The sequence below is a fragment of the Podarcis tiliguerta genome (genome assembly GCF_965153285.1).
Source record: "Podarcis tiliguerta genome assembly, chromosome: 2".
Lineage (NCBI taxonomy): Eukaryota > Metazoa > Chordata > Lepidosauria > Squamata > Lacertidae > Podarcis > Podarcis tiliguerta.
Window position 1 is genome coordinate 106819946 of NC_139535.1, and position 16697 is coordinate 106836642.

General features: G+C 48.4%; 1 protein-coding gene across 4 annotated transcripts in view; it reads right to left on the reverse strand.

The window, feature by feature from the left end:
• Positions 1-16697, reverse strand: part of ASIC1 (acid sensing ion channel subunit 1) — a 211875-nt gene that overhangs the window by 31900 nt on the left and 163278 nt on the right. The window contains exon 1 of one of the 4 annotated variants that reach the window (XM_083427639.1): positions 809-1976. The exons of the other annotated variants lie outside the window; for them this stretch is intronic. Within the exon in view, the coding sequence (XP_083283765.1) occupies positions 809-1372 (564 nt within the window). The 5' untranslated portion in view covers positions 1373-1976. Of the gene's footprint in view, positions 1-808; positions 1977-16697 lie in introns of those variants that run through there. 4 annotated transcript variants of the gene reach the window in all.

A 16697-nucleotide genomic window follows, 5' to 3' on the forward strand; every position in this document is an offset into this window, starting at 1 on the left:
TTTCGGCAGCAGACTCAGAAGTACAAGGGGCAAATCTCTGGGTTGCATCCTGGTTACTTTACCTATACTCTGCTCCCTTTCCTTCGCTTTCTCTCGTCCCATTAAGTAGTTAGACAGCCACCTCCTTAGTCTAGAGTTGGACTGACTCTGCTCCAGTTTGCAAACAAGATTAAATTATGGAATTTACAAATATTCATACTTGTGATTATTTTTGCATAATATGTTCTGCTTTCAGGTTTCGAGCTTTGAAATAATGTGGAATTCTTGGGGGGAAAGGTAGGGTTGGGAGATGTGAAATATATCCTCCTGTTCTAACCACAAAGGCCCACTGAGCCCCCACTTCTGGTTGCATGCTATTAACATTCCAAAGAGCCAGAAACTTCCCAAAACAGTAAATGGTGCACCACACATTGCCAAGTTATATGTTTGCAGACCATGTACGGGCACAATACTGTCTTAACTTATTGTTACACACACACACACACACACACACACACACACACACAAAACGTTAGCATGAAAAGACTGTCACAGCTCTGCAAAGAAGCAAACCTTTTATTCCTCAACAATTCCTAATGCATTTGGCGCCGACCTTTCATTCCGGGCTGCCAAGGAGACACTCACACCTTCTGGGGACATGGCAAAATTCGAGGGCCCTTTACCATGTTGAAACAGCCGTTCTGCAATTGCACGGTACACAACGCATCTCAAAGGCCCATCCCACCTATAACACTCTGCCCTTCCTCACCCCCTGCTCCGGTGGGGCAGCTGGCCTCCCCAAGACCCCCCTTCCCCTGCCCTGACTCACAGTTGTGAAGTTGTGGGGGCCGCAGCGCTCGCCCTGGAAGCGGCAGGAGAGGAGCATCTCCTCCAGTTGGTGGCCCAGCCTGTCGAGCAAGCGCCGCGTGGACTGCTCCTGCGGCGGCAAAGGCGGCAGGTAGTGGGAGAAGTTGAGCAGGCTCCCCAGCCAGAGCCACCGGGGGTCCCGCATCACGGCCCCCACGGCCGGCACGGGCTGCAGGTCCTTGTTGAGGAGCCCCAGCCAGTAGCCGCTCAGGTGGAGGTCTGCCCGGCTCATGCGGCGCAGGAGGAGCAAGTTGTTGTTGCAGAAGGTGACGGCCGGGAAGGTAAGCTGGCGGGCGTAGAGGAGGTGGACCTTGGTGTGAACAGGCCAAGAGAGCAGGTAGCGGATGCGGTTGGAGGACCAGGTAGCCAGCAAGGCCACAGAGCCCAGGAACGCCAGGAGCCAGAAGGCCCGGCGAGGGCACGACCGGTGTCCCGAGAGGACATGGCGGAGCCCGTGGAACTTCGTTTGCTCCAGAAGATAGAAGAGGGGTGATTGGGTGGCACAACCAGACCAGCTGCCTTCCATGTCGCCAAGAAGAGGGCTGAAGAGGAGCTCCCTCGAGCTTGTCTCCCGTCCGCACTCCTCTCCACATCAGCTCATCTCCCTGCTTCTTTCCTAATGATCTCTCGCTCAACTTCGACTGTCAGAGGGAGGCCAAGCCGGGAGATGCGGAGCGCGTCTGCCTGCAGCTTCCTTGGGCAGGAGCGGCTCGCAGCATCTACGGGTTCCAAAAGAGGCAGCTGTGCCTAGGGGGGAGCTGTTTGGCTCAGGCATCGGAAGAGCCACCTAGAGCATGCCAGAGGCAGGGAGAGAGCGGCAAGGAGGGGAGATCCAGGGAGATGCAATAGCAAAGGAGAGAGAGACAGAGAGACAAGAGAGAGAGGCGGGAGCTTGGGATGGGAAGTGTTGACAAGGAGGGAAAAGACACAGATATTAGGGTGCTGGAGGAGGGAACAATGCAGAGGGAGAGAGAGGCAGAGAGAGACGGAGACAGACAGAGAGAGAGCATGGTTTGGGAGGAAATGGCGCCTGAGAGTCAGCAAGATAAGTCCAAGTGCAGCCCGGCCCCCCTGCCGTCAGCTCAATTGACTGAAGAGCTTCTTCTCAGCTAGCAACAAATGCCCTTAAACTCTTTGGCTGCAGCTGTCTGCAGCAACCACCTCCCCACCCCTGCGACAACACCCACTCATGGCCCCCCTCTCGATAGCATGCCATGCGCTGGTCAGTCTCTACCACTACTGCACTGGCTCCCCCCCTCTATGTGCACCCACAAGCTGGGGCAGGCACAGTGCAGCAGGTGCAGCCTGGAAAGTGAGCTCCCTTGTATTTGTGGCAGGGATCCCAGATATTGGCAGGAGTGCTATTTACACATAGTTACATGATCAGGGGGGACGCGGGTGGCGCTGTAGGTTAAACCACGGAGCCTAGGGCTTGCCGATCAGAAGGTCGGCGGTTCGAATCCCCGCGACGGGGTGAGCTCCTGTTGCTCGGTCCCTGCTCCTGCCAACCTAGCAGTTCAAAAGCACGTCAAAGTGCAAGTAGATAAATAGGTACCACTCCGGCGGGAAGGTAAACGGCGGTTTCCATGCACTGGTTTGGTTTGCCAGAAGCGACTTAGTCATGCTGGCCACATGACCCGGAAGCTGTACGCCGGATCTCTTGGCTGGTAAATCGAGATGAGTGCCGCAACCCCAGAGTCGTCCGTGACTGGACCTAACGGTCAGGGGTCCCTTACAGGATCAGGGAGTATCAAGAGGATCATACACTTAATTTAGACTGACGCAGGGTTTGTTTTCTATTCACTGCAACCGGAAATCAAGGGGCTCAGAAAGGCAGTCTCCTGGCACAATCCTATGCATGTTTATCTACCAGTTGAGGACAACTCTTCTGGAGCTCTTCACAATCTCTTCTTGTTTCAACAACAGTGAACCATCAACCCTCTCGACCACCTCGACGCTCACCCCTGAGTCAAGATCATTTATGAACAAGTTAAAAAGCACAGGTCCTAATAGTGATCCTCGTGGGACTCTAGGCCCCTCCATTGGGAGAACTGTACAATTATCCCTACTTCCTGCGACTTAACCAATCCACAAGAGGACCTCTCTTCTGATTCCATGACTGCTAAGCTTACTCAGGAGTCTTTGGCGAGGTGCGTTGTCAACAGGCTTTTGATAGTCCAAGTACACTTTATCAACCAGATCATCTGTATTAATATGATTGTTGTCACTCTCAAAGAACTCTGGTAGATTATTATGACAGCGCTGACCCGCCTTGGTCACAATGTGGTGGAAAAGTGGGATACAAATCATATATATATCTCTATCTATCTCTATCTATCTATCTATCATCTATCTATCTATCTAACTATGATTTTATTAGAGTTTATAAAGAGGAACATGAAGCTTAATATCAAATATCTTGTCCAAACTAAAACATTAATCTAAATAAGATAAAAACAGAGAGAAGGGGGGGGGGGGAGAGAAAGAGATCCAGAAAAAGAAATAGAAAAGGGATTAAAAGAGAGAGAAGGAAAAATAAAGTTCAGAAACTAAAGGACTTCTGATTCTTTGTCTGTCTACAATATTCACTCCATCCACTTAAATACAACACTCAACAACGCCACTTTCTATAAACAAACATTGTCTTCAATCCTCAAATTCAAATGTCACTATTTCTTTTTCATGCAAAGAGTCCAGGAGAGTTTTCCAGTCTTTAGTAAATGTCAACAAGGACTTTTCTCTGATTAAGGAGGTAAATTTCGCCATCTCAGTTAAGTCCGTTAATTTCAACAACCCTTCTGAAAGGTGGGCTACAAATCTAACAAACACTTAAGGTTGCTCCTTGCTTTGAGGACATTTTCCTTCTCCTGGGTGTTGACGGAGTCCAATAATAATAATAATAATAATAATAATAATAATAATAATAATTTATTTATACCCCGCCCATCTGGCTGGGCTTCCCCAGCCACTTTGTGCGGCTTCCAAAAAAATATTAAAATACTGTAATACATCAAACATTAAAAGCTTCCCTAAACAGGGCTGCTATAAAGGCACTGCTGTCCAGCCGGGACTTAACTTTTCCTTCTTCAACAAAAAGCATAGTGCTCCTTTCCTTCTCAGTAGTGCTAGCTTTTTGCAGGGTGATGATGCCACCTAGTGACTACTGAATGTATATATACAGTAGTTTATGCCACCAAAGAATAAGTGAAGTCAGAGATCTTCCCACATACAAAAGGGATGCAGTGGGCAATATTTAGGGATTTGGGAGGTTAGGAATGGGGAAGGTGCAGGTGAGGAAATCTTCATCCCCCCCTTAGGAGGACCAAGGGTTGCATCAATAGGAGTAGAGCATCTAGATCAAGGGAAGTAATAGTGCCACTGTATTCTGCTCTGGTCAGACCTCACCTGGAGTACTGTGTCCAGTTCTGGGCACCACAGTTCAAGAAGGACACTGACAAACTGGAACGTGTCCAGAGGAGGGCAACCAAAATGGTCAAAGGCCTGGAAACGATGCCTTATGAGGAACGGCTAAGGGAGCTGGGCATGTTTAGCCTGGAGAAGAGGAGGTTAAGGGGTGATATGATAGCCATGTTCAAATATTTAAAGGGATGTCACATAGAGGAGGGAGAAAGGTTGTTTTCTGCTGCTCCAGAGAAGCGGACACAGAGCAATGGATCCCAAGTACAAGAAAGAAGATTCCACCTAAACATTACGAAGAACTTCCTGACGGTAAGAGCTGTTTGACAGTGGAATTTGCTGCCAAGGAGTGTGGTGGAGTCTCCTTCTTTGGAGGTCTTTAAGCAGAGGCTTGACAACCATATGTCAGGAGTGCTCTGATGGTGTTTTCTGCTTGGCAGGGGGTTGGACTCGATGGCCCTTGTGGTCTCTTCCAACTCTATGATTCTATGATTCTAGAACCAAATACTGACCCAACAAGGAGAACCAACAATGGAAACCTGAGCTGGCGTAAGTTAAATGTCAAAAGTGAAATTTGAAAATGTTCAGAAAGTCCTGTTCCAGTTGTGAAATTTTGCCAAAGGTTCAATTGGTGCAAGAATTCTATTTCCGCTGTAGACAACAAAGTTGAGAGTCTATTGGGGTGGGATATGAATTGCAATCTTCTTTTTTCCAAATTTTGTATTTATACATTTCAAATTTATACACGTCACTGATTTTACAATCCATTTAACATTTCAAAATTTGACTTCCTTCCCCCTCTTTCTGCGGTTCCTTAAATTTCTTTTTTAATCTCTTCTGTATATCCAAATTTATTTAATTTCTCATTTAATCATCTACTGTAAATATATACAGTGGTACCCCGCAAGACGAATGCCTCAGAAGACGAAAAACTCGCAAGACGAAAGGGTTTTTCATTTTCTGAGGTGCTTCGCAAGATGGATTTTCCTAAGGGCTTGCTTCGCTAGATGAAACGGCCCTGCCTCTCGTGTCATGGCGACGGTCACTGCACGCACGCATGCTCGCTTCCCCGCTCCTCTGGCTTCCTCCCACCTTCCCGCTGATGGCTCCTCCGGCTCCCTCCCACCTTCCAGCTGATGGTTAGTGCCTCGCGCCGCTGCCCACCCCCCTCGAGCGCTCCCCTCAGAGAGCCGTTGCCGCCAGCGCCTCTCTCTCCCTGGAGTCACGCTCCTGAGCCCCGCCGCCCTCCAGCAGCCGCGTCGTGCGGTGGCCACAATGCGCGGGTGAGTCTGAGGTACCGGCTGCGGCAGCTGTCCTGCTTCTCCCCGCCCCTCCCCGCCGTTGTCAGTGTTTAAATGCAGTGGTGCTTCGCAAGACGAAAAAACTCGCATAACGAAAAAACTCGCGGAACGAATTAATTTCGTCTTGCGAGGCACCACTGTACTCTTATAAAACTGCAGGTTATTACAATGATCCTGCTAATGTTTTTACCTGTTTACAATTGATCTGTAAATATTCAATAAAGCATTTCCATTATTTTAGAAAAATTCTGTTATCTTGATTTCTTATTCTTCCAGTAAGTTTCGCCATTTCTGCATATTCCATAAGTTTTTGTATCTGTTCTTCCTTTACTGGGACTTCTGCTTCTTTCCATTTGGGGGCAAGGTTATGAACTGCAATCTGCCCTTCACCACGTAAGACAAGAGCCCTGTTGGAACAGCCGAAAGACCTGCCTAGTCCAGCACACTGAGAACCACAGTGGCCAACCAGTGAGCTCTAGAAAGCCAACAAGTGAGACTTGAGGACAGCAGCCCTGAACCTGGAGAGCAGTGGCGTAGCATGGGGGGTGCAGGGGGGCCCGGCCACAACATCTTGGGGGGGGGGGCGCTCGCACTCGCAGCTCTCTGCCCCTACCTGGCTCACTCACTCTCTCTCACTGCAGTGCTGGCTGTGCGAATCCAATCCGAGCCGCCGGGTCGCCGCCCACTGTGGAGGGGAGGGTGCCAGGCGTGCGGTGCGGTGCAGAGAGAGAGCGAGGGACTATCTGGGGGAGGGACAGTGCAGCGGGGGGGGGGGCGCAAATTACTTGCCTTGCCCCGGGTGCTGACAACCCACGCTACGCCACTGCTGGAGAGCTCATATAGATGGGGGAACCTGTGCCACTCCTGCTCTTGTTGAAGTCTAACTCCCATCAGACCAGCATGGCCAATGTTCAAAGATGGTGCAAGTTGTAGTCCAGAAAAATCTAGAGGACCATAGGTTGTCCGTCCGCCCCCCCCCCATATTCCTAAATACAGGCATTGTGGCTAATAGCCATTAATAGACGTATCTTCCATGAATGTGTCTAACCTTTTCAAAGGCATCTAAGCTGCTTCCCATCATCAGGGCCAGCCCTATCGTTAGGCAGAGTAAGGTGACCACCTCAGGTGGCAAATGCTGGGTTGGACGGGCACTGGGGGCTTCTCCCCAGCTGTTTTCCCTGAGTCCCCACTTGCCCACTGTGGCAGAGTTGAAGTGGCCTACACTGAAGTCAGATTCTTCTGCCAGTCCAGCCAACATTTATATGTGGAACTGAGGTGGGCACAAACTTGTCCTTTGCCTCAGGCAGCTAGAAGTCTTGGGCTGTCCATCATTACTTCATGTCAGCAAATTTTGTACATTCATCGTTTTCTGTGTGAAGGCACTCCTGTTGTCTGGTGTTGGCATTACTGGATAACCCTGCAGCTCAGTGCTTGTGAGAGAGGGGAATAAAAAAAGTCTCTATCCACTTCTTCCACGCTATGAAGCAATCACGATCCCCTCTCACAATCACCTTCTTTCTAAACTGGAAATCCCTGAGCGCTGTAGCTGTTCCTCATAGGAGCATTCTGGGATCAAATCAGAACCTGGGACAGCTCCTGCAAATCTGGGGTGGTCCCTGGAAAATAGGGACATTTGGAGGGTCTGCGAGAGGGTAAAGCAGGGGTCAGCAACCTTTTTCAGCCGTGGGCTGGTCCAATGTCCCTCAGACCATGTGGTGGGCCGGACTATATGGTGGTACCTCGGGTTAGGAACTTATTTCGTTCCGGAGGTCTGTTCTTAACCTGAAACTGTTCTTAACCTGAAGCACCACTTTAGCTAATGGGGCCTCCCGCTGCCACTGCAAAGCAAAGTTCTTAACCCGAGGTACTATTTCTGGGTTAGCAGAGTCTGTAACCTGAAGCGTCTGTAACCTGAAGCATCTGTAACCCGAGGTACCACTGTATTTTGAAAAAAAGAAAAGAACGAATTCCTATGTCCCACAAATAACCCAGAGATGCATTTTAAATAAAAGGACACATTCTACTCATGTAAAAACACGCTGCATGTGGGTTTTATTTTATTTATTTTTTATTTTTCTACATCCAGGTTTTTTTCCAGTTCCATTTTTGGTGGGCCCCCAAGAGAGTGGGACCCTAAGCTATAGCTTGTTTATCTTATACGTAAATCTGGCGCCGCTAACAAAGCATGCATATCTATGCATGTACGGCACATTTATATGTACACATCAGCAAACTTCAATTTGTGCACATAATTTGTGGTGGGTGGAGGCCTGGTACACAACCGTGGATGCCCGGGGTCGTGGGTGCCATGCAGCGTGCATGGCCCTGGCACTGAAATTTGTGGGAGCTCGGGCACCCAGGGCCCCAGGAAGTTGGCACCTACGATATTGGCATATCCACCCTGCCGCTGCTTCCCTGTTATCTGCAATTACTGCATGTCCTCCCTTGTAAGGTCATATTTTACAGCCTTTACTTACTCAAACATTAACAACACCTAATAGCAAAGGCACAGCAATTATGGCTTATTGCCAGCGAGTTATTTAACTAGGTTGTTTTGCTGATGATAGTGGCTCTTAAACCACTTGAGCAATATTCAAGGTTCAGTAGTCTTCATCTCGGCAGCAAATGCAGTAAATTCGATGGGTCCAGGAGGGGTACGGCATGCACTTGCCAATTGTGGCCACCAGAGGGGATCATACCAGCAGGAAACGAGAAGTTTCTGAAAGTCCACACGATGGAACAAGGGGCTTTAAGAACTCAGAAGGAAGGCGCAAAATACAGAATGCATGAGCCATCAGAGAGGGTGGCAAATCTATATGCACACCAGGGATATGTGTGTGTGTCACACTCCTGAGCATGAGAATATTAAGTTCCCTTTGTCAGACCCTCCAAGTGTCCCTATTTTCCAGGGACAATCCCAGATTTACAGAAGCCGTCCCGGTTTCTGATTTGATCCCAGAATGCCCCACTTTTCCTCAGGATTTTCATCGGAGAAATGTTGGAGGGTATGGAGTTATGTGACCCTTGAGCCAAGGAGGTAAGTAACTGTGCAGCCTTGAGAAGACATCTGAAGGCAGGCTTGTATAGGGAGGAGTTTTTTTATGTTTAATGTTTTGTTATAAAACCAAAACCATTGGTTGGAACCTGCAGGTTCAATCCCCGTAAGGGACAGCTGCATATTCCTGTATTGCAGGGGGTTGGAATGGATGATCCAACAGCTTCCAACTCGACAATTCTAATAAATAATAATAATAATAATAATAATAATAATAATAAATTTTATTTATATTCCGCCCTCCCCAGCCAAAGCCGGGCTCAGGGTGGCTAACAATAATAAAACAGTACAACACAACACTGGACGCGGGTGGCGCTGTGGGTTAAAGCCTCAGCACCTAGGGCTTGCCGATTGAAAGGTCGGCGGTTCGAATCCCCGCGGCGGGGTGCGCTCCCGTTGTTCGGTCCCAGTGCCTGCCAACCTAGCAGTTCGAAAGCACCCCCGGGTGCAAGTAGATAAATAGGGACCGCTTACTAGCAGGAAGGTAAACGGCGTTTCCGTGTGCGGCTCTGGCTCGCCAGAGCAGCGATGTCACGCTGGCCACGTGACCCAGAAGTGTCTTCGGACAGCGCTGGCCCCCGGCCTCTTTGAGTGAGATGGGCGCACAACCCTAGAGTCTGTCCAGACTGGCCTGTACGGGCAGGGGTACCTTTACCTTTTACAACACAACACAACACTCTAAAATCATTCATTATAAAATTAATTCAAATTAATAATAATAATAATAATAATAATAATAATAATAATGATATATTTATACCCCGCCCACCTGGCTAGGTTTCCCCAGCCACTCTGGGCGGCTTCCAACAGAATATTAAAATACAATAGTCTATTAAACATTAAAAGCTTCCCTATATGAGTCTATATCCCTATGTTCTTAATTAACCCCCTTCCCTTGCCCAAGGTCCCCAGGCAACCGAAAGACACACTTTATATGCTATACGGGGACACAATACACTACAGGAGATCTGCAGCAGCAGAAAGATGGTTTTAAATTTAGAGGAAAGTTTAGCCTTGAACTCTGTCTGGGTTCCCAGCGAGGATCTCATCGAGTCACCTCTGCTGTCCTTGCCCACAGAAAGGGGACTCTTGCGATATTGATCAGCCAGCTCAAGTGTCTGCTTCTGTGAGCATGCAACTCTTTCTTAAAGGGGCCACGAGGCCCCAAAATGATCTGACCTATCAGATGGAGGCTTGTGTGCTTATGACACAGGATAAGCACTCCGTAGGCAAGGTAGGGGGCCAGTGTCTCTGGGACCAGAGGTAGGAGATTAAATTGGCTATTTCCGATCTTCAGACAGTAGTAATATAGGGTTGTATCCGACGTTAGTTCAACTCAAGAGCAGATCCACCGAAGTTAAAGGGCACGACTGAGTTAGGTCCATTAATTCCAGTGGGTCTACTCTGAGTAGGACTTAGTTAAGGGTTCACCAACCCAGCACCCCTGTGCAAATTATCTGCACAATATCTGTGAAATGAGCATTGCCTGCTGCTTCTGCCTGTTGTTTTCCACCATCCCCGCCTTGTCAAAACGCTTTTCCTGCTTCTTACTTATTTTCCAGACAGAAATTCAACAGGTTAAGCATTTTCTCATAAGGAAACACAACCGTGGGGAAAGCTTCATGACGATTGTACTGGCAGCCCCCTTATGCAAATTCCACTTGTGTGCGATTGCATTTACAAGGGTTGTTGCGAATTAAATAAATAAATTGATTGGACTTCCCTTGCTCAGGGTCACTGCAGCACACATGAGTCCTTCTCTCTCTCTCTCTCTCTCTCTCTCTCTCTCTCTCTCTCTCTCTCTTGCCTCCTTGTGTGCCCTCCCTATTAAAGTGGGGTGCTCCACACTTTACACAATTTCACTTAGGCCCAGAATGTAACCCCCACGTAAGGAGCACTCTAATTTTGTGTTATGCCATAACTTCCCTGGCATCCATATTGTGACTGATACCACCAGCACACTTTCAAAATTCAAAATGTGACACCTGGTCCACAAAGGTTGGCAACCCCGATTATACTTGGATACAACCCTTAACCTGACTGACAGCTGCCTGTCACTTCCTCGGCCCATTCATATCTGTGATGAAATAGGCTTTGGCCCAGTATACCTGAAGTATCATCTCCACCCCCATCATCCAGCCTGGACACTGAGGTCCAGCTCCGAGGGCCTTCTGGTGGTTCCCTCACTGCGAGAAGTGAGGTTACAGGGAACCAGGCAGAGGGCCTTCTCGGTAGTGACGCCTGCACTGTGGAACGCCCTCCCATCAGATGTCAGGGAAATAAACAACTCTCTGACTTTTAGAAGACATCTGAAGGCAGCCCTGTTTAGGGAAGCTTTTAATGTTTAATGCTGTATCATGTTTTTAATATCTGGTTGGGAGCCGCCCAGAGTGGTTGGGGAAACCCAGCCAGGTGGGTGGGGTATAAGTATTATTATTATTATTATTATTATTATTATTATTATTATTATTATTCTTGTAGAGCTGGAAGGGCCCCTGAGTATCTTTCTAGTCCAACACTGCAGGAATATGCCACTGTCCCATATGGGGATTGAACCTGCAACCTTGACATTATCAGCACCATGCTCTAAACAACTGAGCTATCCAGCCAACTAAACTTAAAAAAGAAGAGGACAAAAGTAGGCAGATGTGCATAAAATCTGCATAGGTTAATTCATGTGCATAGATGCAAATTTAGAATTAACAACAACAATAGGAATAGAAATACAATCCCAGCTCCCCATAATGCGACCAGTTGATCAGTCTGCTGTCTGGGTGATGGCACTGAAAGGAAGCTTCAGAGTCACCCTTGCTCTCCTTTTAATTTAATTTATTTTTGAAGTGGGCTTGGGCCGGACAGCTGTGCACACAGAGGACTGTCCTCTGTAAGGAAGGACTCATGTCTGTCCTAGACATACAAAAAACACACCCAGACAGGCTCAAGCACTCATCATGTAGGATTACCTCATTCCTTGTAATAGGATCTCCTTTACTTTTCCCGTTTCCCCCCCACTGTCCTGAAAGACGTATCTATTGTGTAGGTCTTCAGCACATCCACAGAGGGTGATCTCAACCTGTCACTATATCCGGGTGGGGATTCAATCACAAACCAGGAAGTTCAGGTTACGTAATTGCAGTTGATTGTGAGGTCTCGTGTAGGAAAATGGTTGCTTATATATATTGGCATGGAAAGAAGTTTCTTACTGGACAAAGCAAGAGGCTGCTTGGGGCATGGACAACGCGTGGACAGTTCATGCCAATGTAGCGATTGGTCCATGTAACATGATCTTAGGGGGCGTGATGTATTGTACATTCCTTTGTCTGCTAGCTGATAGATTGTAGCACACTTCTGCAGAGACTTCAATAAAAGCGGGCAGCAGCTTTTGAGCTGTGTGAGAGAGCCCTTAAAAATCCAGCTTGGTGTGTAAGATTCTTTTCAAGCTAACTTGGTGAAACACTGCCTCACCCCACAAAGACGAGCTGGCTTCGTCAGTCTCGTGCAACAGACACGCTTTCCTGCAAAGACTGGACTTTTTGCAGTAAGGAAAGTGACAGGAAAAGGCACTGGAAAGTGTGGGATAACAATGGCTTTGATGAAACATTGGCTGGGTATACAATATATATTCAAAGCACCTCAAAGCACAGTCTTTCCTTCCAGGAATTCTGGGCCCTGTAGTTCACCCCTTGCAAAGTTACAATTCCTAGCAACAAATTACAGTGCCCAGAATTCTTTGAGGGCAAGAATGAGCTTCAAATGTATAGTGTCTACACAACCATTGCCTAGCCTCCTTGCAAACAAATCAAGAGTGAAAGCTCTGCAAATGCCTAGAGTGCTAGGGAGACGGAAGTATCAAACTCTCAATGGGCTTCTTCCTGCCTCATTAGTGGTACCTGGTGTAGGTACTTACAAACTACAACCTGCCCCACCTCTGCAGGTAGTAGGAGGGCAAGCAAGGTTTAGTTGCAGCCACTGAAACCAGACAATGAGACTTACTTCTCCCCTACCATAGCCTAAGGCTGCAATCCTAAACTTCCACCCTCAGTTCTATGTAAGCATGAATAGGATTGCAACCCACAGCAATTACTTTTTAGGTGGTTCGAACCCCCACAATGGGGTGAGCTCCCGTTGCTCGGTCCCTGCTCCTGCCAACCTAGCAGTTCGAAAGCACGTCAAAGTGCAAGTAGATAAATAGGTACCACTCCGGCGGGAAGGTAAATGGCGTTTCCACGCGCTGCTCTGGTTCGCCAGAAGCAGCTTAGTCATGCTGGCCACATGACCCGAAAGCTGTATGCCAGTTCCCTCGGCCAATAAAGCGAGATGATCTTTACCCCCGAGTCATCCACGACTGGACCTAATGGTCAGGGGTCCCTTTACCTTTACCTAGTATTTAAAAACAAAACAACGGCCACTTTTACTGGCATCCTTGTTTCCTGGGATCAGACACAACAGGCTGGATTCAACCAACTGGTTCCACAAGCAGAAGCCTGTATAGTGACTTCTGCTAGTGCGCTGGGCTGGTGGAACAATCTTCTAGCACCCTTGGTAGGAGATCTCATCATTTGCTAGCATGAATATCTCCCATCAAGGCTTCCTTTTCCTCTCCCTCCACCTCCAGACAAGACCAACCAAGGAAATGTGTCTGCTTCATTTCGAAAGGTGCTGCCTCCTCTGCTGTTTAAAAAGACCTAGGCTCCTTTCTCTCCCTCTCCTCTCTGTGGCTGTTTGATGTTCCAGGTGGCTGCTATTGCAATTCCTGTTCCCGCTGCGCACAGGGAGCTTTAATGACAGTAAGCAGCTGGGAATGGTCAACTCCACAGAAGGACAGAGCTGTGGGAAAGGAGGCAAGAGTAAGATCTCATCGCTCCCTGAAGAGCAGGGATTAAGCTGCCTCCATTTCCTCGCTTTGCTACAACAGGTCATATCAGAAGGGTGGGTTTTGGCAACCTGGTGAGGAAGCTAGTGTGCCGAAGGGGTTGCCTAGGAGACCCTTCCCCACCCCTTTCCTTGCCCAGCTGATGCACAACAGCCCTGCGGTGCTGCCACTTGGGTCTTACTATTTGGGAGTAAGCTAAAGGTAGGTAAAGGACCCCTGGACGGTTAAGTCCAGTCAACGACGACTATGGGGTTGTGGCGCTCATCTCGATTTCAGGCCAAGGGAGCTGGCATTTGTCCACAGACAGCTTTCCGGGTCATGTGGCCAGCAGTACTAAACCGCTTCTGGAGCAATGGGACACCGTAATGGAAACCAGAGTGCACGGAAACACCGTTTACCTTCCCGCTGCAGCGGTACCCATTTATCTACTCATGCTGGTGTGCTTTCGAACTGCTAGGTTGGCAGGAGCTGGGACAGAGCAATGGGAACTCACTCCACCCTGGGGATTCAGACCTTCCGATCAGCAAGTCCAAGAGGCTCAGTGGTTTAGACCACAGTGCCACCCACGTCCCTCATATTTGGGAGTAGGACTGGGTGATGAAATCGAAACATCGCCCCAAACTGGTTTTAAGTTTCGATTGCACACATCACAAGCCAACGTTCCTGAGCGTGGCTCCTGGACCCGGAGCTGGCGGTGGCCCCAGGCGGGTTAAACTCCCACTCTACCATGGCCTAGATACTGCCCATCAGGAGTGCTATTTACATAACAAAAAACCCCATGCATATATGCAATTAATGTCTCTATCCGGTTCCAATGAACCTGGAGGGAGGTTTTCTAGCTTTTTTGTTTTCGGATTGCTCTGGTGTGTTAACAGTTGTGATAAATGCAAAACGCTCTTGAATTTGCTCCATTTCCCCCCACCTCCTTAGCTTGTGCACTTTCAACAGCAAACTCCCAGCTGCAAAACTCAGTAGAAATAACTTGGCCTGTCAACTGTTTAAAGTATTTTTTTTTTAACCTATTTACTCTCTTGCTCTTAACTGTCATAGTCATACCTCGGGTTCCACACGCTTCAGGTTGCGTTTTTTTGGGTTACGGATGCACCGAAACCTGGAAGTACTGGAATGGGTTACTTCTGGGTTTCAGCGGTTGTGCATACGCAGAAGTGCTAAATAGCGCTTTGCGCATGCGCAGAAGCGCCGAATCGCAACCCGTGTGTGCATAGAAGCGGTGCTGCGGGTTGCGAACGTACCTCCCGCGTCCACTGTACCATATTACATTTTCTCCAGCACTGGTTGATGGTATGAGACTCCTCCTGTTCAATAAAGATTGTGGGTTTCCCTTTACAAGGCAACACAAATAATTCATTATAAGCAAAATCCTCCCCCAACACGTTATGCCTAAACTGGAATCAGAAGATGTACACAGATGTTTCATGCCAACTGTATTTGAAGGGGCTGAGCCATGTTTTACAAGTGATGGCACCAGGTAGCTTGCTTTTTGAACTCTTTTGTGGAGAATAAATGAATGGATCAACCGCACAGATTCATTGGCTTATGCTTTCCGTGTCGGATCAAGACCGTTTGTGAAGGAATGACAAACTGCCTAGGGAGAAGGCGGCAATCTCTTGTGAGTTTCACTAGAGAGGGTCTCACGTAACCCAATGAGGGTTAGGAAGGAGAGTGTTGGTTGCAGACCTCTGATGTTAAGACACTCTAACAGCCAGGAGCATAGCGTGGGTTGCGAGCACCCGGGCCAGGGCAAGTGTTGCGCCCCCTGCTGGACTGAGCAGTAACTTCACCAGCCAGCGTCTAAACAAGGGAGTCTTTCTTGCAAACTAGCCCCAACCTGGGAGCAGAGATAAGACAGAAACGCAAAGTGAGGAACGCTGCTGAGTCGCCTCATTCCCCTCTCCTTGCAGAGAGATGCTCTGAGCAATGCATGTAGCTCCAGCAGTGCTTTCCTGCCTCCCTCTTCCTCCCTCCCTTCTCAGGGGTGTACCAGCCATAAGGAGAAGGAGGTGCACCCCCAACCCCAAAGGCCCAGACCAGGCATGGCTTGGCTCCCTGTAGCTCCAGCCTTGATGAGGGAAACTGTCGTGGGGGTGTCTGGTTGTGCCCCCCCCCGAAATTTGCACCCAGAGCCATGGCCCCCCTGTCCCCCACCCTATGCCACTGCTTACAGTTCAGCAGGAGAAATCAGTCCCTTTTATTCAGCAGATTTTAAGGTAGCATTAAAAGTGGCGCATCAATTATTTACTTACTATTATAATATTTTTTATGAGCAGGGGATCATTTGGATTCCGCCCCCCCTCCAGCACAAATACTGTCTTGGGCCGCGCCTGGCCACTAAATATTATGACCATGCGTCTTTGTGTGCTTATATATCTATATCTATCCCCTAATTGCTGAAGGCTGGCTTTAGCTGCTGGTATAAAATATAGAGGGGAATTCGAAGCAGCGCTAAGCAGATTGCTCTGTCAGCACAAGCGTTTTTGCTCGCCTGATGGAACGGTCTGTTCTCTTCTCTCCCCCCCCTCCCATGTGCCATTCTGGAGATTCTCTCCCCTACCCAAACCAATTGGGTGGGGGGCAAGCGAGGGGAGAAAATAGGGAAAAACTAGTGAAAGTTCTTGTACAGCCTTCTGCTGGAGAGGCCAGTTAGGGCTTATTCAATGCCTAGAAAGTACGGACTTGGGAGGTTTTCTGCTTGTTCCATGCTTTCTAGGGAAACCTGCTCTTTAGAGCTGAATCGGAGCAAACATCAATTTGTGGAAAACCTACCTGACGTTTGCTCTGAATCAGCACTAAAGAGAAGGTTTTCCTGGGGAAAGAGGTGGGACAAGTGGAAGCCTTGATGAACCCTTGGCTGAATCCAGCTGCAAAACTCTGAGTGTTAGGATGCAATCCTGTACACACCTTGACTTAGGAGTAAGTCCCACTGAACTCAATAGGTCTTACTTCTGAGCAGACAGGCATGGCATGGCGGCCAGTTATCTGAATACTAGCTATTTCTGCTCCTAACAGAGACACTGAGGCTATAGCCCAGTGTTTCCCAAACCAGCTGTTTTTGGACTGCAACTCCCATCATCCCTAGCTAGCAGGACCAGTGGCCAGGGATCATGTGAATTGTAGTTCAAAACAGCTGGAGACCCAAGTTTGGGAAACACTGCTATAGTCTGTCACCCCAACCTTCTCTCTTTGC